The 23,086-nt window shown below is 41.4% G+C and overlaps 2 protein-coding genes across 4 annotated transcripts; one reads left to right on the forward strand and one right to left on the reverse strand.

Moving 5' to 3' along the window:
* Positions 1–1,764: 1,764 nt before the first annotated feature.
* On the reverse strand, positions 1,765–17,858 carry LOC129600197 (voltage-dependent calcium channel subunit alpha-2/delta-4-like). Of its 2 annotated transcripts, none has more exons than XM_055498645.1 (23): positions 17,164–17,858; positions 16,428–16,509; positions 16,194–16,364; positions 15,544–15,700; positions 14,806–15,149; positions 13,621–14,025; positions 13,478–13,561; positions 11,931–11,990; positions 11,780–11,860; positions 11,178–11,252; positions 11,007–11,102; positions 10,913–10,936; positions 10,530–10,601; positions 10,253–10,403; positions 10,024–10,194; positions 8,982–9,324; positions 7,260–7,335; positions 7,003–7,203; positions 6,292–6,485; positions 5,772–5,906; positions 4,821–5,183; positions 3,562–3,864; positions 1,765–2,318 (listed from the first exon to the last, which is right to left on the reverse strand). In XM_055498645.1, the coding sequence occupies exons 1-23, from the start codon at positions 17,346–17,348 to the stop codon at positions 2,279–2,281; spliced, it is 3,813 nt and encodes a 1,270-aa protein (XP_055354620.1). In that variant the 5' UTR covers positions 17,349–17,858; the 3' UTR covers positions 1,765–2,278. The 2 variants fall into 2 exon arrangements, with proteins under 2 accessions (XP_055354620.1, XP_055354610.1); XM_055498635.1 differs by lacking the exon at positions 13,478–13,561 and adding an exon at positions 12,522–12,626 and having other exon boundaries at positions 17,164–17,857.
* Positions 17,859–18,972: 1,114 nt separating this feature from the next.
* Positions 18,973–21,669, forward strand: LOC129602602 (alpha-tubulin N-acetyltransferase 1-like). 2 transcript variants are annotated; one of them, XM_055501670.1, is made up of 6 exons: positions 18,973–19,320; positions 19,434–19,494; positions 20,571–20,662; positions 20,745–20,916; positions 21,022–21,190; positions 21,253–21,669. In XM_055501670.1, exons 1-6 carry the CDS (start codon positions 19,226–19,228, stop codon positions 21,525–21,527), a joined length of 864 nt encoding a protein of 287 aa, XP_055357645.1. In that variant the 5' UTR covers positions 18,973–19,225; the 3' UTR covers positions 21,528–21,669. The 2 variants fall into 2 exon arrangements, with proteins under 2 accessions (XP_055357645.1, XP_055357646.1); XM_055501671.1 differs by having other exon boundaries at positions 21,022–21,210; positions 21,307–21,372.
* Positions 21,670–23,086: the final 1,417 nt, after the last annotated feature.

Below are 23,086 nucleotides of genomic sequence, written 5' to 3' on the forward strand. Positions count from 1 at the left end.
GATGAGTTCTGCTCGTTGTCAGTTCGATTAGTGTACGAAATACACAGCGTCTGTATTGTTCCTTTTCCGGTTGAACCAAATAAATTTACATAAAAAATGTACTGTATTGACATGTTATAAAAAACAAGGCGCTTCAATAATGCAACCCGCATTGCACAAATTTAAAGAGCGTATAGGTATGTACTGACTGCTTAATGTAAAAATTAACTAACGCCGCAAAGTTGAAGATCGATACATTAATGGTGTATTATCAGTATAATTTATAGGCGTACCAAGTAATGTACCGGCACGATAACCAATCACTGAGCTGCACATGTAAAGCCCGCCCAATTGTTTGTACCGTTATCATAGATCCATTCACAACACGCATAAACTCGACTATCACATACCACTCAAATTAAATTCACTTCGTCTGAATAAACGGTTTCTTAAGACTTAAAAGCACAACATTGTAACTCTCCTTGAATGAATTACCGTACAATTTGCAACCTAAACCGTGTCTCTGACAGTGTCATCTGATGAATGAATTGCTAAGCATGTAAACCGAGCCGTTGTCGAAAGAACTAGTCGAATAAAGCAATCGCAAAGTATGGTTACGTTTTTACAGGATGCCGGTATTAATATTCCCGGTATTCTTCCTGATCCTTCTCCACACCCTCCCGCCAGCAACCGCCTCATCCAGCCTCCCGTTGGATGACGCCAATTTCCAGACGGTGGTGCGGGACAGCGCCGCCCCGTGGGTGGTCCTCTTCTACGCCAGCTGGGACGGGCACGCCAAGGTCTTCTTACCGGTGTGGGAGCCGGTTGCTGAGCGGCTGCCGGAGCGCGGCGTCTTCGCCGGGCAGTACGATTACGGAGAGTACCGCAACGGCGAGCGCAGCATGACGCGCCGGGTGGCGGATGAACTGCGGATTAAATACTCCACGGAGATCTTGTATTTCGCCCCCGGGAGAAAAGACCGGCCGGTGCGGTACCGCGGGGCGCGGCAGGTGGAGGCGATTGTGCGGTGGGTAGAGGAGAAGATGCGGGAAGCTGGGGCAGGGGAGGAGGAGCGGACGCAGTGTGATGATGGGCACGGTGAGGATCTCTGACGAGTGTTGTATATATGGATAATGGAACTATATATGCCGCATGTATAGTGTGATTATACCGACAAAATTTATTCGAGTATTAACTCTATTCCCGGCATTAATGTACACTGCACAGTGCGAATCTGCTGATAGAAAAATTCTGACCAGCATGATTATGGTCGTACAAACTACCCTGGACATTTATAAGCCAATTTCCCTGGAGTAATGTTGCTAATGGGATATTACATTCGTGGACCGTGGGAACTGCATGTTGACGTTATGAAGTTGACGCTGGCCGTATCACCGTCCTTATCCCAACGCGGATTGCGTCCTGTGTGTTGTACTTTTCTGGACTATACTAGTATATGATTTTGATTGGGTGATTCATGGTAGAAGTGGTTTTATGTAGCTACTGGTACTGTCGTACATATGCATCCTGTAAATTCTTATGGCGACAGACGCGACCAACTGTGAACCGTTACTAAATTTATTCTACAAGTATCAGTGCGCGAATTGATGACAATAATTAACGGCATTTTTTCATGTCGAATTCTGCATTTCAGCTGAAATGGACAGCCTGGTCCCGGCATGGCTTGCGCTGTGCAATGCGCTGTGCAACAATTTTCTGGCATCTTTTATCGTATTCGTGTTTACTAAACTTTACTTGCATTTTGGCTTCGGTTTGCCGCAATATTATACTCAGAATATTATTTGTGCAATCGCTATGCGCTTATTCCGCGATCTTCTGGTTATTATTCGCAACTCATCCACAACCTTCACCACTAGAAATTAATTATCCCCAGTTAAAAATAAATAATCCTAGAAATCTAATAACACTTGTCAAATTGGCTAATAATATAAATACACCCTACCCTGTACACCACAATTCACCGGGTTAAAGTAGTCAAGACAAAAATGGCACCGAAACATGGCACAGAAAAACATAAGGACCACGGCTCATAATTCGCAAGAAGACCATTTTGATGCGTCAATTCCACCGGACATGGAGCACGAGCAGTGTGACGTGAGCAGCGGCAATACAACTACAAAACAACGCTCACCGGCGCATTTAAGACAAGGACAGGCAGGAAAGACTCAGCGGGACGCCGCGGCGGTTAATTCCCCTCCGACGCCGGCACAATACAGCAGCGCGATGAAGATCACCACGACACGGGACAGACGGCATCCGGGTATCCGTCCGCTCCCGTTCAGATCCATCCCGCCCATGCCGCAGTCACTCGAATCCTCCTACACAATTCAAACTATTTTTTAAAAAAACTTTAATTAAAAACGATTAAAACCTACAGTCTTATAAAATGTGACGTTGGCTAAAATAAAAAGCGAGAATCCTTGTTACAGCCATTACACGCGTTTTACCAATTCAAGAACGTTCTTCACCTTTCCCCTGCGAGATTACTCAAGCCCTCACACTACAAGATTTCTTGTTCCACAACGCGACAGTGTACGGTCGACTGGTATGTTAAAAATCATTATTTTTTGTTTCAGCGTTTCGTTAATATAAAGATTTGGCGACGCATTGCGTAGCGAGTTTTGGCAAGTGTTCTATCATGCGCAAACGGGAGCCGATTTTTTATTTAATTTTGGGGAAAATATTTTTACCACGCTGTCAGTTGTTGCTTATGATTAATAAAATAACTAAAATGAGTAATAAAATAAATAAAGCATAACTGCATCAGAGACATTATGCAACCGGCAAGTGATCACAATCCAATGCAACCAAACAACTCTGCGATAAATCAATAAAAAAAACGAATAAATAAATTAAGGAAATATGTAGAGGATACACCAATAATTCAGGAGCGTCAAATTACAAAATTTATTCGAAAAACATGGGTATCCGACGACTGATGCGAAACACTAATGAATGTTAAACACGCCGTTATAATGGCCAATGAAGGCGGCGAAATTACTGAAGCCATCACTCTACAACATTCCCGGTTTGACATAAGGTATGTTTGATACGGTATGCTGGAACTTTAAAAATAAATAGCCAATGCAAACAGTGTATAATATATGTAAGTAATTTGACCGTTCAACAATCTCTGAAACAATAATTCATAATTTAACAGGCAACAGATTTATTACTGCGCAGTGTATTTATTGTGTTTGTTTTCCATATAACGCATAATACGCTGATATGTGTTCAGTATAAACATGTTTTACATTATCGATTTATGTGCGGATAATTTACTTCGATACGTATTTGTATATTTTATTTATAGAATTGTAATCGTTTTTATGCAAATAATTCACAACCGGGTAATATTCAGCCGTAATAGTTATGTATTTTCCGAATACTTGTCATTTATCTGTTTTTTTCATAGCACTGGTCAAACCACACTGAAATATTGATCCGCAATAAATATGCATTTTGCAAATAATTATTACGAGATTATTTTGATTAATTGTCCGAATAATTAATTTTTATGGAATTTGTTTTAAATCGAGAATAGAATAGTGGAGGACGTACATCGTGATGGAAGGGATAGCAGTCGTGGGGTTTGCGGCGGTAGGGGCGCTGGTTGTACTTGCGGCAGCGCCGACTAATGAGCAGCTGCTTCTCCACCGGCATGGGCGTGGTCTCCTCGCCGGCGGCCGCGGCGTCCTCCTCGGCCTCCTCCTCCTCTTCCTCGCCGGGGCGGGGCTCCTGCTCGTAGTTGAGCTTGCTGGGGAAGGTGTGTGCAGCTGCGTGTCGTTGCAGGGACAGGACAGCGGCCGGTCCAGCGCCACCAGGATCATATTGGTCGTCGACACCTTGAACACGCCCACGTTCCTGCACCCAACACCCCCGTTAACTACATTCGCTGCACACGATCGTTCATGGCGAAAAAAACCGGCAATTACAATTGAATATTCTACCCGGCGCCCTGCTTTAAAACGATCAATTATCTTGATTCGGCGCCAATAATTCAAAAATTAATTTTTAAACTAAGAAAAAATATAGAAAATCCTCGTACAGAAAATCAACGCTGTCGGTTGCTTACATTTGAATCGTTTTAATTAGCGTACGTGAAAATAGCTTCTGATACAACGAAAAAAAAAAACAAAATAGTGTCCAGTAGCGCCGTTCAGCTGCCACTGAATAAACCCAGCTGCGGACAAAACAGTTACCCGAAAATCTAAAATCTACAAGGAAAAAATGATGTTTTGAAATTAATACCGTCAGTTAATTTTGAGTCGGTAGCACAATATTCACATAGCAGTTAAAGTAACGCAGCGCACTGGCTCCACAGGAGTTACAGCGCATGCCATTATTCTACATTTTCTTCGCTCCCAACTGCCCTTATATGTACCGCAGACAGTGCAGCACTGTAATTTTCCAACTGATTTTGACCAGACCATAAAATCAAAAGGATTTTTATGTTTGACTGTATTTTGACTCAAGGAAGAAGAAATTTCTAGGCAGCATGAGAATTCGATTTCCTTATTTTACCGCCTCGATTTCGGTTGATTCTGATTTCTGGACAACGCATAAAACAATACAAATTTAAATATTTAAGTTAAAAATTTTTGCAATTAGAAATTTAAATTTTTAATATTTAAATAACAGGTATAAAAATTACACAGAAACTGAGAGAATTATATCTTCTTACGGTAATACTATCCTGACCAAGCACCACTTATTCGACACGATAAACAAGAATTTCATAGGAATCGTAGGCAATGGGCACTATAACTGCGCATTAAATTCCGTCAGTCTGTTATTTTTAAAATTCCGACCCAACGTACTTGGTACAATTGGCCAGGCAGCCGAAGGAGAACCTCGCCTTGACCTGCGTCCACTCGGTGTGGTAGAGATGGTACTCCATGTCGCAGGGGTACATGGGCGGGGCCACCGGCGGGGGGCGCTGGCACTTGCGCTCCTCCGCCGGCTCCTCATGATCATCGTCCGCGGCCGTCTCGTTGCCGTCGCCGCTGCCCTCGTCCTCCAGCGTCGCCTGCGTGGCCGCCTCCTCCAGGGCGTCCTCCTCCTCCTGCTGCTTGGTCTTGCAGCCGGGGTCGTCGCTGTACAGGTAGCGGAACTGCGGCACCTCCTCCACCTGCATGTCGCCCGCCACCGGGATAACACCGCGCAGCACCGTGTACAAGAAACTGCGGCACAGAAAGGCAAAAAGTCACTTCTAATTTCATGTTTACTGTTTAATGTTACCTTTTCCCATGCTATTTATTTAGTTTAGCACACAGATTTTTCTATTATTATTATCAGGTTTCTTTTTTGTTATTAAAACACTTAAACTGTCATTAATTTAATTTATCTATAATTTTTGTGAATTTGTCTTCTATTATTTATTATTTTATTTTCGCTGTTTTTTCTCACTAACTTTAGTACATTTTTTTTAAACAGTTACGGTAGTTTAGGTTTTTATTAGCTTTTTTATTATGTTATTCATGCCGATTTTTTTCTGTTTGCCACAGATTAAAACACAAAAGAGTCCAAAAGTGGAAATGCGTAGTGTAGTGGCAAACCACATACAGGTTTTCGCTGACCGTGTCCTTTGTTTACATTAAAATTTAGTGACACTAACTGGTGGTCGTTAGTTTTCAATTTCAGCTATCAATGTAGCCATTGTTTTTACTAGTAAATCAGCAAAAAATTAACTATAATAAATTTTCAAGTTACTTTTGGCACATTTCTTTTTCTTCGCATTTCCCGTGGTAGAGGAGACTCGGGAGACTTACGTGAAAATCTGGCCCAGCAACAGGCGACTGGCATGGAAGACACTGCCGAAGAGTGAGCGGAGGATGCTGGCGCTGTCCGAGGCGTCCTTGCTGGTGTTCTTGATGCACATCCCTTGGAAGTCGTACACTTTATACCTGCCCCCAACACAATACCCACACGATTATTATTATTATTATCACTCTACAGGAGCCAACTCCTTTCAATGGAGATATCTTACCAGGCTATTGGAAAATTTTTTTGCTTTGTTTAGAACGACATGAGAAGCTGTCATAAAATCCGCGCATAAATAAATAAAAAATTTCGACTAATCACACAACAATGAACAATGAGACAACATGCCCAGGACAGAGCGACAGGTTGACGAATAATGAAATATTATTTGACCATTTGATTGAATAATTTCATTATTATACAGACTACAGTACTGTAAAATTTATTTGCAAATATTTCTTGAAATCACCCAAATTACTGGCCAATCTTTCTTATAATTATCAAAATATCGGCAGATAACAGCGGTACCGTTTGGTGATGTTGTGGTGGATGAGCTGCGCCATGACCTCGCCGTGCAGCATACCGAAGAAGCGGCCGCGGTCGTCCTCCTCGCGGGTGCTGGTCACCACGTAGCCGCTCTCGTCCACCAGGTAGCACACTACGCCGGCGTGATGGCAGGAGAGGCACTGCTCCGCCTTCTTCCCCGCGCCGCCAAACAGACACTACCCAATTTAAGCATAAGAATCAGCACCACCCAGCTCTCGATAATCGTTACGGCATATATTTTTTTATTTACTGTATATATAAATGAATAGTATGAATGCAAATATTAATTACTAACTACAGTTTTAATAATGATCACAACAATCGTGCACAACATCACGGCAACCGCTAACTGGATGAAACGGTATACGGTAATGTACAAGATTCCGTAGAACAGTGGATAAATCCATTAATCATCACAGAGTGTTTCCAAATATATTAAGCCAAAATCCTATTCAAGTTGGCTAGTAGGGATTTACACAAATTACTTAATTCTGTTATACAAAGTATACGAGTATTTTTTTACTGCTCATGTATCCGCAACAACTATTTTGATACTCAACGAGGAATTTCATTTTTGAAATGTAGGAATTAAAATTAAATTAACACAATATTTTCAGAAAATTATGTGTCCAATGCGTAAATGTTTACGATTTGTGCTGATGAATAATACATAATTTTCGGGCGTTGACTGACCGTCTCCTTGGAGAGATGCAGGAGCAGACTGCGGACGGTGCGGCGTTTGATGATGATGCCGACGATGGCGGCGGGGGCCAGCTGGTTGCTGGTGGGCGGACTGGAGACGTACACCGGGACGGAGGCCATCACGCTGGACTCGTCCTCGTCGGGGTGGCTGATCGTGGGGGCCCCCGGCGCCGCCAGGGGCGTGGTGATCACCTGCCAACCACCACCATTTTATTGCCCGATAAATTTTGCACAATTTCCTTCCCTACCATCTCGCTGGCGCTGGACACGCTGCGCTCGTAGAACGACTCATCCACCGCCATACTGTGGAAGTCGAAGAAGTGCCTGTTCAACAAACCAAACCCAAATAAAAACAATTTCACCTCCATCTTTATGCAATTATCCCTTTTGACAATTTTATTTATAAATTTCGAATAAATTCTGCCATATTTTTATTTTTTCACCGCGAAATCCGCAAATGAATTTGATGTTTATTTTTTTACATTCCAAAGTCGGAGCTGTTGTCGGAAATCTAACCGCGGCAAAATCCAGAACACATTTCAAGTGGGAAAAAATTGTTAATGATTGTCTTAAATTGATCTGAATAACAAGAAACATGAAAAAAGAAAGAAATTTCACACACGTTTGACCATTATTAGACAACCAAGGCTAAATATCGTTGATGTGAAAGCAAAGATTTACCACTGTTCTACACCACTAGCCGAAGATTTAGGCAAGAAGAACTCAAGCAAATTTAGTGCTGTTTTAGTACTGACTAATGATACTTATTAAAGGATCAGCCATGTCAATTCAATGAATTCCACGCACTTATTTAATAAAAAAAATAATTAATGCAATTATTTTCTTAACTTAATCGGTATGTACGAGTACTTCAAGGAAAAAACTTTGATCTCTAAAGAAAACGGTTCAATAAATGAGTCACGTTAAACAATTTTACAGACTAAATTAAAACTGTATTTAAGAAACTCCTGGCAAAATATTTCCTGGACAGCGCTTTTTTGAGCCACCATTCTACAACTTTAGCCGATCAATGCAAAATGTGAGTTCGCTAAAAAACATCCCACGCACGGTGACGTACTTATTACATCAAAAAATTATGAAAAGATACAATTTTTCTAAATTCAATCAGTAAATTATAAAGTGAAATTTCACATAATAAAAAATGATTCCATAAATTAGCTATCGAAAAAATTTATAAGACTACATTAATCTGCATTTTACATTTTTATTAAATGAATGGCTAAATATTTCCTACAACTCTTGGTTTCACGCTTAGCCGCTATTCTACAATCACTAGCCGAGCAATGCAAAATGTTAATTCACTGAATTTTTACGTCAAAGATTGTCGCTGGAGATTCAACGAGGAAACGCGGCCTCAGTTTTGGGCACAATGGAAGGAGCGGAAAAGTTTAATGAAGTTTTTATGTTGTAAAAACTGTGATGTTTTAAATTATTGATTAAGATGTTGTACCACAGGTGAATAAAGTATTCACTGAAAAACATCCTATCACATACTTAATTAAAAAACCACTTACTGAATTAAAAAATCACGAAATAATACTTTAAATACTACTTTTTTAAAATCAATCATTAGATTATGCAGTGAAAATTTTACACTATAAAAATTATTCCATAAAACAGCTATAGAAGACATTTTTCAGACTAAATTAAACTGGGTTTACTGAATGCATTGCAAAATATTTTTACAAGGACAATCTTATACTCTACGAGAAAATTATATACTGGTTTTAATCATATAAACAAGACCACAGCAAAGCTGGCAAGAAAAACAACATCGGGTACAAATCATTCGCGATCAGCCAATCTAAAAGCGAAAAAAACGTCTTCGCTGTCTCTCATGTCATTAAATGTTCCGAGGACAGACACTGCACTTCCACGTTGTATCTCAATACTGATTCTCTGACGCAAAAACTCTCCCGACCGAGGGTTACGAAAAAATATACACGTACTTGTTGGGTTTGTTGTCCTTGCCCGGGGCGGTGGCCGCCGCCTCCGTGGCGTTGTTTTGGAGGGGCGTGATGCCGGTGGGGCCCTGTTCGTTGCGCAGCACGCGCAGGTACTCCACCGTGCCCAGGTCGTCGGCCGGCTTCTCCACGACGTCCTGCGGGAGGGGCGGCAGTTCCTTGTAGCGCGTCAGACCCGAGCGGGTGGCCGTGAACAGCGTCTCGATCTCGATGGGCACGCCGAACTGGCCGCTCCCGATGGGCTTCTCCGCTACCTCGCGCCAATGCGCCACCGCCGCCTCCGTGGCGCGGATGTCCAGCAGCAGCGACTCCACCAACTCCGCATTACCTAAATTAAAACAATCATTTTTTCCGCATTTATTTCAAGAAAAATCCCCGATAAATTCGACGGCTAACTGGTTTTCCAGAGGAAAAAATATCGTGACTAATCCCGGAATGGATACGCTCATATACCAAAATTCATGAAGAATTAAAAAGACAATACAAATTGATTCAGTATACAGAATTTGAATTAGGATCGATTTAATAAATAAAACTACTTAAATGATTTAACTTATTAGTTTAATTTAATTTTATACTTGAATTTTTACTTGAAATTCACCATAATTCACCGATAATCTTACAAAAAAATAACTACGACAAAATCAATGGCGTGTACAATGAGAACATTTCCATCGCAAGTACAGCACCGAAAATTCAAATTAAAACCACTGAATAAAATCCACCGATCTTCCACTACCGGCAAAAATAACACTAAAAAATATATCGCGAAATTCACACTGAAAAATACCCCGCCGGGAAAACCAACGCTGACCATTCTCCTTATTACCCTGTTTTCATGCAACCGCATTTGACAATAATAAAATTAAAAAAATTCGTCAGTTCTATTTTCCAAATGAGAAAGAAATTTAAACCTAAGAAAACAATCATAAAATTACAAAGAAAAAATCTCCGCTGGAATAGACGCCGAATTTCAAACCACCTTAACTTTCCCGGTTAGAATTCCTAAGAAACAAAATCAACTTACAGGAAATCGGCACCGCCGCCGCGTCGGCACCGGCGGCCTCCCCGCCCACCCCCGCGACGGCATTCCGCTGCAGAACCTCCACCAGGTGGGTGATGTTGGTGATGGTGGCGTTGCAGAAGGCCCACTCGGGATGCAGACGCCACTCGGTGTCGCTGTAGTCGATGTTCAACCCTGCCGCAACACCCGCATGTCAGTTCAACGGAGAACACGCGGATCATGAATAAATTACGCTGGAAATCGGCGAACGGCATCCGGCCGGTGACGCGCAGCAGTTCGGTGTTCGGGCGGCCCATCCGCGCCGGAATGGCGATGCCGACGCTCAGCGGGGTGTCCAGGATGCCGGTGTAGTAGTAGTTGTACTCGCGGACGTACACGCGCTTCTACAATGCGCAGAATTTAATTTAGATTAATTTTAATAAGTAATTCGGAATTAAATTTCTGGGCTACGGTACAGGGACACAAATACGGGATTTTCTGTATTTTTAATTTTGTTTTTTATAACTCACCCGGTGATGCAGTTGGCGCAAAATCAGCATCGTCTTCTGCCCGGTCAACTGGTTCACCATGTCGTTGCGTAACTGTCAGAAAATAATAAAAATTAGTCATTTAAAGTAAAAAAATATATAAATGTTTGTTATGATTATTAAATGATTATTAATTTGAAATTATTATTGAACAATTGTTAATTTTGAAATGATATAATCAATAATTTTAAATGAATAATAATTTATGATTAAATTATTACTGATGATTATTAATTGTAAGTTAACCATCATTTAAAATAAAAATGGATATTTTATAATCATCATGGTATAAAATTCTCTAATGCACAGGTATATAGCGAATTTTCGTATGGTTTTAATTAAGCTAATGGCAAGTACAGGCTTACCGGTAAAGAAAAAGCCCGTTCCGGCTGCATAGCACAACAAACAACGCCATGAATATTAGTAATTTTGTAAAATCAGGCGACGACGTTTCCTTACTGATGCCGCGTGATGATTGTCCTTGGGAATCTGCCACTCCACTTCCGACAGGTCCACTTCGTTGTAAGAATGCTTGGGCACTGCCGACGGCTTCACCTGCCGAAAAACACCCGCTTCCACGTCAAATCGCTTATTCCAAAAGGATTAATCGCAGAAAATGCAGCTACTGACCATGGCTTTCCAGAAGGGATGGAAGAGCACGTGACCGTTGTGATTCGTCCCGAAAATATAACTTCCGGCGCCCCACTACAACCCGAACGAAGGAAAACAATCAGTTCCTGTGTGTGGGCGCTTGAGTTAAATTTAATGCATTAACCGAAAAGAAACCAACAATATTTCCCGTTCTCAATCTTCAAATTTTCATTAACAATTTTATTTTTGATATTTTATATTACTTCCGGTGCAGCTCAGGATAAATCCTTTCGTGTGCGAGCAGTACAATAAAATTCATCACATTAACCGAAAAAAGCAAAAATATCATAATCATCAAATTTTATTTTAACAATTTGCTTTAATACGTTAGGTTACTTCCGGTGCCGCATTAGAATCAATGAGTGTGTGAAAAGTTAGTTTAACTTTAATATTAACCAACGAACCGAAAATGTTTCAAGCAACAATTTGTTTTAATACGTATTTTCATTTTCAATCTGATTTATATATATGCAGTCCCGTTTTCTATTTTACCATTCAATCTGCAATGTACTTCCATTTAGAAAAGATTTATTGTGTTTAGCAATGGTTTCCCATAAGGAAAACGCTGGTTTGAGACATACCCGGTAGGGTGTCATGATGGCGCGGATATCGGACACGTTGACATCGATGCCCATGACGCCGATTAAACTGCCCTTCTTCTCCTGCAGTTAAAGAGGCAGACGGTTGATCAAGAGTACGCCGGAAGTGAGAGCATCGTGTGCAGAAACCTACCGCCGCCAAAGAGCGATTGAAGACCGGCTGCGCCACGGAGATCACCATTCCGGCATTCGGCTAACCACACACACAAACGATATCATCACATTCCATTACGTCGCTCTGTATTCTTCACCGTTAACTTTATTCGGTATTCACTTCTTTAAAAACTTGTCGTTAAAATAAATCATTCATATTAATCAAAATAAATTATTTTCAAATTATATTTCAATTACTCGTACTTTTGCGCATTTTTACGGACAGTTACGATTCACCAAAAACTTACTGCTGTTATTTTCATCCATAATGCAAAATAAATATTCGAGACCTGCTTTGCCAAAATAAATTCAATCGAATTCATGACCGCAAAAATCAAAAACACGATTTTAAAGTATGATCTGAAAATCAAACCGCGCGAGACGTATAAAATAACTATATAAAAAATTGCATGTAAAAGCCAAAATAAATACACAAATAATACGAAAAAATCAACAAACACAACGCAAATTTTCTACCGACATCACCATAAAAATTAAGTGAAGAAAAAGCCAAGTAACCGCAAAATAAAAAAAAAAACAACAACAGAGCTTGAAGCAAACTACAGCATACCGAGCCGCTGTTATCAACCGTCTGATGTTTGAATGTCCACGTCGTGTCTTTACGGAAAGCATCCTTACTCATCCCTATCGGTCGACTGAACACCGATATACACATCTGACCGAAGAAATAAATCCCCATTGCCACGTAATCAACAAAAACCGGCAGAATTAGTAACAAAAACACTCACACACCGGGCATTGCCATGCCGTTAACAACATCCTTCCGGGAGTCATATTTCGCATGCTAGGAAAATAAGGAATACCGTGGATAACCAAACAAGCAAATAAATCAACACGCCACCGCCACATGTTTTTCTCCATATTCTGTTTGTCGTTCATCACTGGCAAATAATTCTTTAAAATATTTACCATTTAATTTCCTTTTCTTTCAGCGTGAAGCACCGTCTCAGCAGCGTGAATAAATCGTTCAATGACCCACAAATTAACCAATAAACAAATTATCGTAATCAATTTTTAAAAAAAAAACACACAATAAACAGCAAAGTAAATAAAACTAAATCGAGCAAAGCCAGAAAATGCGCACTTCGTCCACGAAGAAAGTCAGCAAAATAAACCCGATCAAAACTGAAAAATATTTCTGTGGAAGAGGACTAATACTGAAATGCAAGAATTCCTTAATTTTCTTGGAATTATTTTTTACCAACATAAACTGTAATAATATTTTCAACAATAAATCTCGGGTTAAACATTTTGTTTACCAATTTTCTGGTTACTTTTCATTAAAGGGATATTCCAATAAATGGATATTAAATGCAATTATTATTACTAACAGATAAGAATATTCCTTAGACAAAAATAATTTTTTAATTCAATATTTCCAAATAATTTACTAATTTTTTTGTGTGCGAGTAACTAGTCTTTATTACGATAATACTAATTCTTTACTATTTTTCTATAATACTGATTATTTTGCGGGTTAACGTGATTAGCAGCGCGGGCGCTTACTTTGGCATGCCAGTAGACGTTAGTCCAGATGTTAGTATGGTTCTGCGACAGCACCATGGGTCGACCCAGCACCCGGTAGTAATCCTGCCAACACCCACACCCATGCCAACACACACCTCCCACCACCACGCTCAACAACTGACCTCGACGTTGTCCCGCACATCCGCCATGGTCGACACATGGGTGACGTAGCCCCGGTTGAGACAGGCCATCTTCTTCATGTTACTCACGTCCGTCACCTCCCGCCCGATGACGTAGGTGAAGACGCGCACCCGCTTCTCGGGATTGAGCTCGGCCATGAGGTCGTCGTACTCCTCGGGCAGGCCGTCGCTGATGATCATGATGGCCTTGTTGCAGCCGGCCGATTCGCGGGCCGGGTCGGTGCGGTTGAGCACGGCGAAGGCCATCTGCAGGGCCTCGGTGAAGTTGGCGATGTTCTCCGTTTTCAGCAGTTTGATGCGCTCTTCGAAGAGGGATTTGGTCAGCTCCGAGGCTTGGACTAGGGTGTCTTTCAGGCAGGGCTCCAGGTAGCGCGCCACTTCCGCCACCTACGATCAAAACACAAAACTTACAGATGAAAGACAAGAATTTAAAAATGGAAAAAATATTCAATGAAACCTTCACTCTTAGTTTATTTTATTTTTATACAATTTATTTAATTTAAATACAGTGCAGTGATAGGTAAAATACGAATATCGTAATTTATGTTATGTTGCTATGAATAACAAAAAAACGGATGAGAGTTGAGATACGGTTTAGAGTTGACGCTTTCGTGGCTTTTTTTGTAGGCACTATTATGTAACAACAACACATGTCTCGGCGCCACTACACTACAAAACTCGTTGCGTGTCTTAACAACGCTAATCATCAGTAACCGATAGGCACCGTATAATATTTTCAACCTAAGCATTCAAAATAACGATGTTTTCGTGTCATTCGTAAATAGATGTCAAGCAATAAACAGTAGAAACACAACAAAATAACACACAAAAAGTCTGCAACAAAAATTTTTAAAAAAAGTGTACAGTAACCAGATAAAAGCAAAGCCAAACGAGGCCCTTGCGTTCAACGACTACGCCATAAAAAAGTCTAATATTAATAAAAAAATGTTAATAACTACTCTGCGGATAAAAGCAGAAAAAATTAATAAAAAAAATGTTAATAAAAATATTAATAAAAAAATAAATTAATAATATTAATAAAAAAATGTTAATAATTACTAGTACTATTAATCGTTTGCGTGATTCACTAATAGTCGTACTGCTTTTATGCGAAATACCTTTTTTTGCGAAATACTGAGGAAAAGAAATGCATTCCCGATTCAATACCTTGATGATGTTGAAGAAGTCGTCCTCGTGCAGCGTGTTCATGATCTCCTTGACGGTGGTGCGGGCGATCTCCTGCCGGATCCCCGTCATGCTGCCGCTCATGTCCAGCAGGATGAGCATGTCCTTGGGACTGCTGGCCGCGCGGATGTACCAGTTGGTCAGGCGGCAGTCGTACATGTCGGGCCGGTCGGGCTCCATGGACCAGCGCGCCCCCGGGTACAGGCGCATGAAGCCCTCGGCGCTGCCGAAGTACTGCCACCGCAGACTGTCGTCGTTCGCCTGGTTCACGCGGAACGTCTTGTCCAGCTGCTTGCTCCACCGCACGCCGTACAGCACCGTCGGCGCTACACATTTCAATACACAATTTAATAATTATTAAATTTTTTTTTCCATGTCCCATAAAATTACGACTTTCGCAACACTCTTCTAATTTTTTATAAATTTCCCCGGTTAAGTAAATTTTTAACAACAGATGGTATCCGTATTTCATGCAAAATGCAAAATTAAATACCAAATTTTATTTTTACCGAAATGTCGTTCGGTAATTTTTTTGGTTATTTTTTTTATCTGTTTAATTACTTATGTCGGTTATTTTAATTACCCGAAATTTCATTTTGATTTTTTACCGAAATTTTTTACCAAAATTTTATTTTATTTTAACCGAAATTTTATTTTTTCACTACAGTATTTTATTTATTTACTACGTAAGAACTGCATTTATTTTTTGTGCAAACGTACAGCGGTTGAAAATGTTGGTGGGCACGTGTACCGTGCTGCGCAGCATGTTGACTTCCTCGTAGTGATACCGCGGATCCGCCGTGAAGTCCATCGTCAGGAACGGCCAGCTGGAGTCGTTCTTCACGTTGTTCAGCTCCTTGGCGTTGTAATACGATACCTACAGAACAGAAAAGTGATTCTGTCACATTGATTCTGCGAGCGTTAACTGACTTGCACGTTGATCGGAACAAATATCAAAATGAACTAAAAACATTTCGCCATTATGTACACAAAATTCGAAAATGCATTGCATCTAAATCACCGAATCTTTACGCCCGAAAAAAAGGTTTTAAATAAATAATGAAAAACTTTCTTAGAACATCCTCTTCCAACATTTTGCAGCAATTACAAAATAAATAAAAATGACTGGGAAGAATCACATAAACAAAAATTATAAGAAACTTTTCACTTTTCACTTGTAATTTTTATACAAGTCACAGGAAAAAATAAGAAAAAATTATATTAAAATTAATAAGAAAAGGAATGTCCATAGGAAAACAATAAGAAATATTATTAGAAGAAATAATATTTCTAAGAAATAATATTATTATTAGAAATAATATTTCTGTCTTTAATTTTTATTCTGCAATGGAGTTTAGACAGGCACGTACATTAACGTGGGGATCCCAGGCGGCGGCGCGGGTGATCTGTTCGGCCGTCTCCACCAGGCGCTTGACGGCCTCCACCTTCTTGCTCATGGTGCTGGAGAGCTTCGTGGCGATCTCCTGCAGACGCGCCGCCACGTCCTGCTTCTCCACGCGCACGCCCGCCGCGCGGAAACTCTGCCAGGCAGCACTGCCGGTCAGCGTCAATTATCAACCATTACATTCGGGAGAAGAGACTACCTGTTCCAGCTGCGTGAATCCCGAGGCATCCTTCGTCAGACGGAATAACTCCGAGCCCAACTTCTGTGCTAGTCGCTTCAACCTGCACGATGTACGATATCAGACACGTGAGACCAGCCGCGCAAATAAACAGCAGAAAAAGTCTGGGAAATCGAAAAAACCACAGAGTACCGAAAAAATGGGAAATGAAAGTCTAGTGCCATTTTACAAAAAAACAATGTCAAAATATCGTAGATAACTTTTAAAATTATGCAGATCAAACTGCAGCCAACGATAACCAGCGTCTTCGCTGTACAGAAATCTTAAAAAAAAATCTCAATCTCGTTTAATAAAAGCTAAAACTGATCTCATACACAGAAAACCATAAAAACCAGAAAACGAAATTAACTGTAAAGATTGGAAGTGAATTATGTGATTTAGTACCCGTGCGAACATGTCAACCGCACAGGTTACCGCGGTCTGCGCTACGTGACGGTGAGCATGTTGTAACGATTTTCCTATTTTCTTATTTTTCTAACTTCCATCTATGATTTTAGTCAATTTATACTGCAGAAACTGAGAAAAATTTTGGAACTCTGTGATCTACACTCTACAGTGTTTTAAAATAAATTAACGTAAATGAAAGCTTTAAGAAACACGGCACAGGAGGGTAAATGCGCGCGCGAGTCGTATCGTTAATTGCAGCACAAGGTGTTTGCAGCGAGGAAGAACTAGACCTGCCTTCAACTCTACTCACGCTTCTTCAGCCAACCCGTTGTGCTCCGCTTCCAGCTGCTTCTGCGCCGTAATCAGCTGCTTGCGCATGGCCGCCTGTCGTTTGAGCTCGGCCTTGGTGAGTCGCTTGGAGTGCTCGGCCGTCGCACTCCCCAGACATCCCAACCACACCACCACCCCCAACCCTAGCGCTCTGGCCAGGAGCATCTTCGATCCGAAGCTGCTGCCACAGCGCGACGCCCGTTGTTATTCGTCTATCCCATCGCGCTGCACACTGATCATCGGAGAAATCAGACGACCAACAGATATCTTCCACGGAGAAAATCAGAATCGAATTACGATGGTGCAGCGTGCAGATCAACAGTGAGAGAATCCCCTGATTATCGACTGCGCATCGGGGATCGATACTGCGGGGTTAATTGGGAATCGGATCCATATCAGGGACAAATAAACACGGGAAAATGCTGGTGACAGGAGAAATCAACTTGCTTATTGTAACTTATCGACCCTGAGATTGTAAATTATTTCTACTCTGTGTTGAAAACGAGAGGAAATGAGAAGAAACTGCTCTGTCAAAGATTTCATGAAGAAACATGAATTTTGGCAGATACCTTAGGCTGGTTTCAGCCAGCAGCCTTGCGAGGGATTTACGCAACCACGCACACGTTAATTGCCGCATTAATCGCGTTGTGCTGCCTGAAGGTGCTTTGAATGCCAAGACGAGTGTACGATTCAACGTGCGCCTGCGTACGTATCAGACGCACGTTGAATCGCTACTCTCGCTCTTCTCTCTGTCGGTGGAGAACGGAGAACGCAGCATCCCGTTGGGATCGATCGCAGTGTGCTCATCGATGGAGTCATACTTACCCTGGAAATCGATGAGCGATCCGAGAATAGCTTACAAGTGCAATAAATGCAGTTTGTACAGCTACCCCAGCGATACACCAGTTTTGAATAGCTTGTTCTATAGGGTCTCTTTAAGTGGTGGTATGTTTTGCTGACTCTGTTTGTAAGTACTCGTGTACCAACTTCCGCTGCCAACAATGCGGTCACAGAGAGCATTATTTTCATAGCTTCTAGCCGGTGTTCATAGCAGTTTGCCGAGGCGGCGTTATTCTGGAAGTCTGTGGAGTTTCAAGGCTAAAAAATTATAGTACTTACATAGAATAATGATACTCTTACAGATGCAGTGTAGTTAACAACAAGAATGCGTTTCTCGCATATCGGACATTTTTCACAATATTTATACCGACTTGCGTACCGGACACCAGAGATACGGTATTCCCTCAATTTCTCTGTGATGTTCCACATTAAAAAACTTGATAATTTTTTACTAATCTCGTGTACAAGCTTTCATAAAATTACTATTCGTCGTGTGATCATTTTTGGACGGTTTTTGTCGTGTGGAAATACGGAGAAAACGCTGTGCCTCTAGCTGGTGTCCGACTCGCGAAATGATATTGGGAAAAAGCCTGGAATAATTGGAAAGTAATAATTGGAAAATAAGTGAAATAAATAAAAGTTAAGTAAATCAAATTTCGGCGTTGCCGTTAATGTTGTTTTTGACCCTTAAGCGAAGTTTCCAAGTACAGTCACAGTGCGTGAAAAGATGCGATTGAAAGGTGGAGGAAAGCCAGGCGTAGCCGGAACTTCGGCTTATGTCATTGGAACACGCCCCGCAGATGCTTTGGTCAATCATATACCGTAGATGGACGCGCTACCTGTCACGCTGATCGGTTGCTACGGGAGAGTTACCTGTTACTTGTCACCTTTCCGTCGTAGAAAGTCGGAACGATACTTTACTCTACGATATTATATACCCTTTGAAAAGGTCATTTTGCCGGTTACACCGACTAGCTGCCATTTAAAACGTTGTTTTCGTTTTCTCCTTACCACACCGCGCTGGCCCGTATATAGTGCAAATTAACGACTGCCTGAAAACAGCATCAAGACAAAATCTTCGGCAAGCGGAATTCGTGATACTCGATCGTCACGGTTTTGGTCGGGCGACATTTGTCACATCGTCTTTTAGCAAGTTCCTTGATATTCTGTACTGTTGGATAGTTACTGCTTTCTTACTGCTGATGAATTGTTACCACGATATAAACGCGCTGTTTAGCAAAGAGATTTCCTGCATCGACAGCCGGATCTTTGACTGGGAGGATGCATCGCGGGAAAGGTCCGTGACACCTGCTGCTACGCGTAGATCGAAGACTAACCTGGATGACCCCACCTAATAACCTTGGCATGGGTTATTACAGAACTTATGATAATATCTGTTTTGTGAAACAGGGAGATGGCTAAATCTGAGATGGCGAGATTGATCGAACATATGGGCAGATTATCGTCTCAGGTAGAACTGACGCACGGCAAAACGAAAGGTCATTCAAGCACCTGCGTCTTAGGATGCAAATTAACTAATATACATATATATGTATTTAATATAGTATACTCGTATTAACGCTTCATAATATCACGAAGACTTTGATAAACCTGAACGTAAACACCCGGTAAAAGGGATGTGACCCGGTACATGGTACTTGCATCTGTTTGTACATGGTACCAGATCCTTAAGTACATGCACAAAAACTCTCGCCTTCTCCATAACATTTTTTTGCACTGTTTCTTGCATTTCATATCCAAATAATTTGCATGTATTGGCGTAAAATTCCGACGTAGTCATAAAGGTAGTTTTTGATTCTTAAGCAAAATTTCCAAAGTACAGTACGTGTACGTACGCAGATAAAACGGCGGGAAAATCCAGACGCGTGTGCGCGCAGCATCCGGTTCGGGAGACGCTGTGGTGTCAGTTCCAAAAATTCTAAGCGGTAAGCAGCCCATTCAGAATCATTCGGCCACAGAATGTCTTCAAACGTGTTCGAAAGCGAGCGAAAGCGAAGGGTTTCGCACATGTACACGAATTTGGTACCATGTACAGTGTTCAGTGTACCAGACCTGGGCAGTTATAGAAAACTGACCCAAAGTTAGAGTTAAAAGTTACAGGGAGCGTGCGAAAGCGAAGGGTTTCGCACATGTACACGAATTTGGTACCATGTACAGTGTGTACAGTCTACGTATTAGGTCACTTCCCCTAGAGAAAATTATAAATTGCTTTATTATTAATTTTTACAGACGCCGTGTTGAGTATAAGATGTACAGCAAAGTCATTTACTTATTAATTTTTAACTGCTTCTAATGATCGATGACTTATTTATAACTTAACTCAGTATTTAACTTTACCTGGTACCCCACGGCAGGATGGTAGAGACTTTGGTTGTTTTTTATTGTTTAAGTGTTAACTGTAATGTAGTGTTTCCGCTCTTGCACTTGCTGTTATTCTGAGAGCTGTTGCCTAATGTATACAAAAGTCAGTACTCTAGGCTCCTGCGAATTATACAATAATTAAAGATGTAACGCTTTTCATCGCAGTCGCAGCACTTGCAATTCCCCACGACAACCTTCGACACGTTCCACAATTCTGGACAACGAATCTACGTCACCAAGTTTCCTAATATTTATAAGTCAGCATAAAATTATTAAGTTCTATTTCTTCTTCTGTGTACAACTACGCCAAGTGTTGTAAATTAAGCGGTTCCGGTGTAGACTCAAAGGAGCCATCATGGCCTTTGCGCGAATCGGCTGGAAGACACTCCTACTGGAGGACTGCGACGGTTTCACGGTGAAGAAGGACATGATGGTCCTCTACGACATCCACGTTGCGTCCTGCAGTAGGCGGAAAGGTCAAGCCAAGAAACTTTTAGATTTCATATTTGCGGTACGTAAATAAAGCCTATATAAAACCATAACTAAAAAACGCCTGAAGAAAGAACGCAAGGTATCTTTCGAATTCGACATACAACTAAAAACATTTACATTGCAGCATGAGCGTATCCAACCATGGGAACTGGTCATCGACCAGCCGACAGCCGCGCTGCTGAAATTCTTCGATAAGCATTATTATCTTCGAGAGTTCGTTCCTCAGATCCAAGGACGATACGTCGTCTGGAAGCGATACTTTAAGGAAATACACCCAACACGCACCAGCGGTGGTAGGAGCTAAATTAAAAAGGTTAGTATCGAACGTATCACCCTCAATTTAATACTTTTGCAGTTAAACTAGAACCCCAGCGCCAAACATACACCCGCAACGTACGAGATTACCTAGGTGGACCGTGGCCGGTACGGCATTTTCCCGGGGATACTTTGCAAAAGCATAGCTACATAAACTGGCACCCGCCCACCTGTGCGGCACTGTCCAACGATCTAGAATTCTTAACGTCCAAGCAGCAACGAACGCACGGGATGCTATGCAACAACCACGTGGAGAGGGAAGTTAACCGCCGTATGGCCGACGGGTGGCGGTGGCATCCAACGGCCTTCTGGTAACCTGACGCTTTCCAAAGGAGACGGTTTATGCAGTCACCAGAAGAGAAGTAGTAGAACCAGCGGTTTGATGGTAGTACACATAGCGGGCTCTCCTATTGGTCGGTTTAGCCTAAGTACCGCCCCCTATAGTCTAGGGTATACAAATAGCGGAATATGGTCTGTACACTGTACTGTATATACAAATAGCGTACAAATCAGCCTGATCTGATGGTGTGTACGAATAGCGTACAGTCCATGTACTGTGTACAATAGCGTATTGGTCGGTTTGATCTGTATACCGCCCATAATGCACCGCGTACAACAGTGTATTGGCTGACATTATATTACGATGCCACTTTAAACCAGATGTGCAGTGACTTGTGATCAAGTGCACAGGTCAAACTTTCCAAGTCATCATTCTTAGTTTTCACTTCTGTAAGTCACCATCTAAGGAATTATATCTGCAGCACTACAACTGGATTAACGTGCGTGATCGTGTGCTATCATTATGAAAGTTGTTTTGCTGGAAACTGCAAAGATCGTTTGCACGTTTGAAAGGGTTTTATTTTAATGTTATCATTGTTGATGTCCGCGTTTTGTTAATTTTGCACTCGGATCGGTACTGATTTTGGACTATTTCTCATCTTGTACTGATTGACTGGCACGGAACAGCACGTGTTAGTGCTGGCGGAGTAGAGAAGTGTCCGCATTCTGGAGGGCTCCATACGGTAAGTGAATGTGTACGTGTTAAGTACTTTTTTTCCGCACTTTCTCATAGTTTTCATCCCTGCATACATTTAGTTACACCAAGTTATACCTTCTTTGCGTCGTTCACAAATTCTTTCTTTGAGATTCTCTCTGTTTAATTACTGTCTCTCCTTCAACTTTGACGCGACAATCTCAAAATTCTTATTGTGCTACGAAGTGCATGGCGCCGCACCAGGTGCATTCTCACTTTCGCTTCTTTACTTTCCCACGTGCTTTATATGACAATCTCAACATTCCAGCTGCCTAATTATCTGTCCTGTGACTCTGACGCGACATTCTCAAGTTTCTTTCATGCTTGACGCGACATTTTCAAGATTCCTATTGTCTTACCGTCTTGCTTGGCGCCACGCCAGGTGCATTCTCACAATCCTTACCACATGCTGCATAACATTCCACCTGTCTGATTCCTGTCTGTCCTTGAACTGTGCCTTGACATTCTGAGATTTTCTTGCTCGACACGAGATTCTCAACTTTCCTACATGTTTGACGTGAAAACTGAGTCGCTACTGATGGTGCATGCAATTTTTTTGAGATGATAAAACATGGTTAAACTTCATCGGGCGCCACATTTTAGATGATAACACATGGTGCAACTTCATCGGGTAGAGCTTCTGAAATGATTTTTTTTGTTTTTTTTTGTTTTTTTTTGTTTTGTTTTTTTTTGCGAAACATGCAACACATGGTGCAACTTCATCGAGTGCAACTTGCACAACTTTCTAGATGATAACACATGGTTCAGCTTCATCGAGTGCAACTTTTTTTTTTTTTTGCGAAACATGTAACACATGGTGCAACTTCATCGGGTAGAGCTT

The sequence above is a fragment of the Paramacrobiotus metropolitanus genome, unplaced genomic scaffold (genome assembly GCF_019649055.1).
Source record: "Paramacrobiotus metropolitanus isolate TYO unplaced genomic scaffold, Prichtersi_v1.0 Parri_scaffold0000004, whole genome shotgun sequence".
In the NCBI taxonomy this organism is placed as follows: domain Eukaryota; kingdom Metazoa; phylum Tardigrada; class Eutardigrada; order Parachela; family Macrobiotidae; genus Paramacrobiotus; species Paramacrobiotus metropolitanus.

Coding starts and splice junctions, on each gene's coding strand:
- LOC129600197 (XM_055498635.1), bottom strand. CDS start 17,348: ATGCTCCTGGCCAGAGCGCTAGGGTTGGGGGTGGTGGTGTGGTTGGGA. Junction 15,150..15,543: donor CACCAACATTTTCAACCGCT/GTACGTTTGCAC, acceptor TGAAATGTGTAG/CGCCGACGGTGCTGTACGGC. Junction 7,204..7,259: donor TGTCCAGCGCCAGCGAGATG/GTAGGGAAGGAA, acceptor GGTGGTTGGCAG/GTGATCACCACGCCCCTGGC.
- LOC129602602 (XM_055501670.1), top strand. CDS start 19,226: ATGAATTGTTACCACGATATAAACGCGCTGTTTAGCAAAGAGATTTCC. Junction 19,321..19,433: donor GAGGATGCATCGCGGGAAAG/GTCCGTGACACC, acceptor TTTGTGAAACAG/GGAGATGGCTAAATCTGAGA. Junction 19,495..20,570: donor TGGGCAGATTATCGTCTCAG/GTAGAACTGACG, acceptor TTTTCATCGCAG/TCGCAGCACTTGCAATTCCC.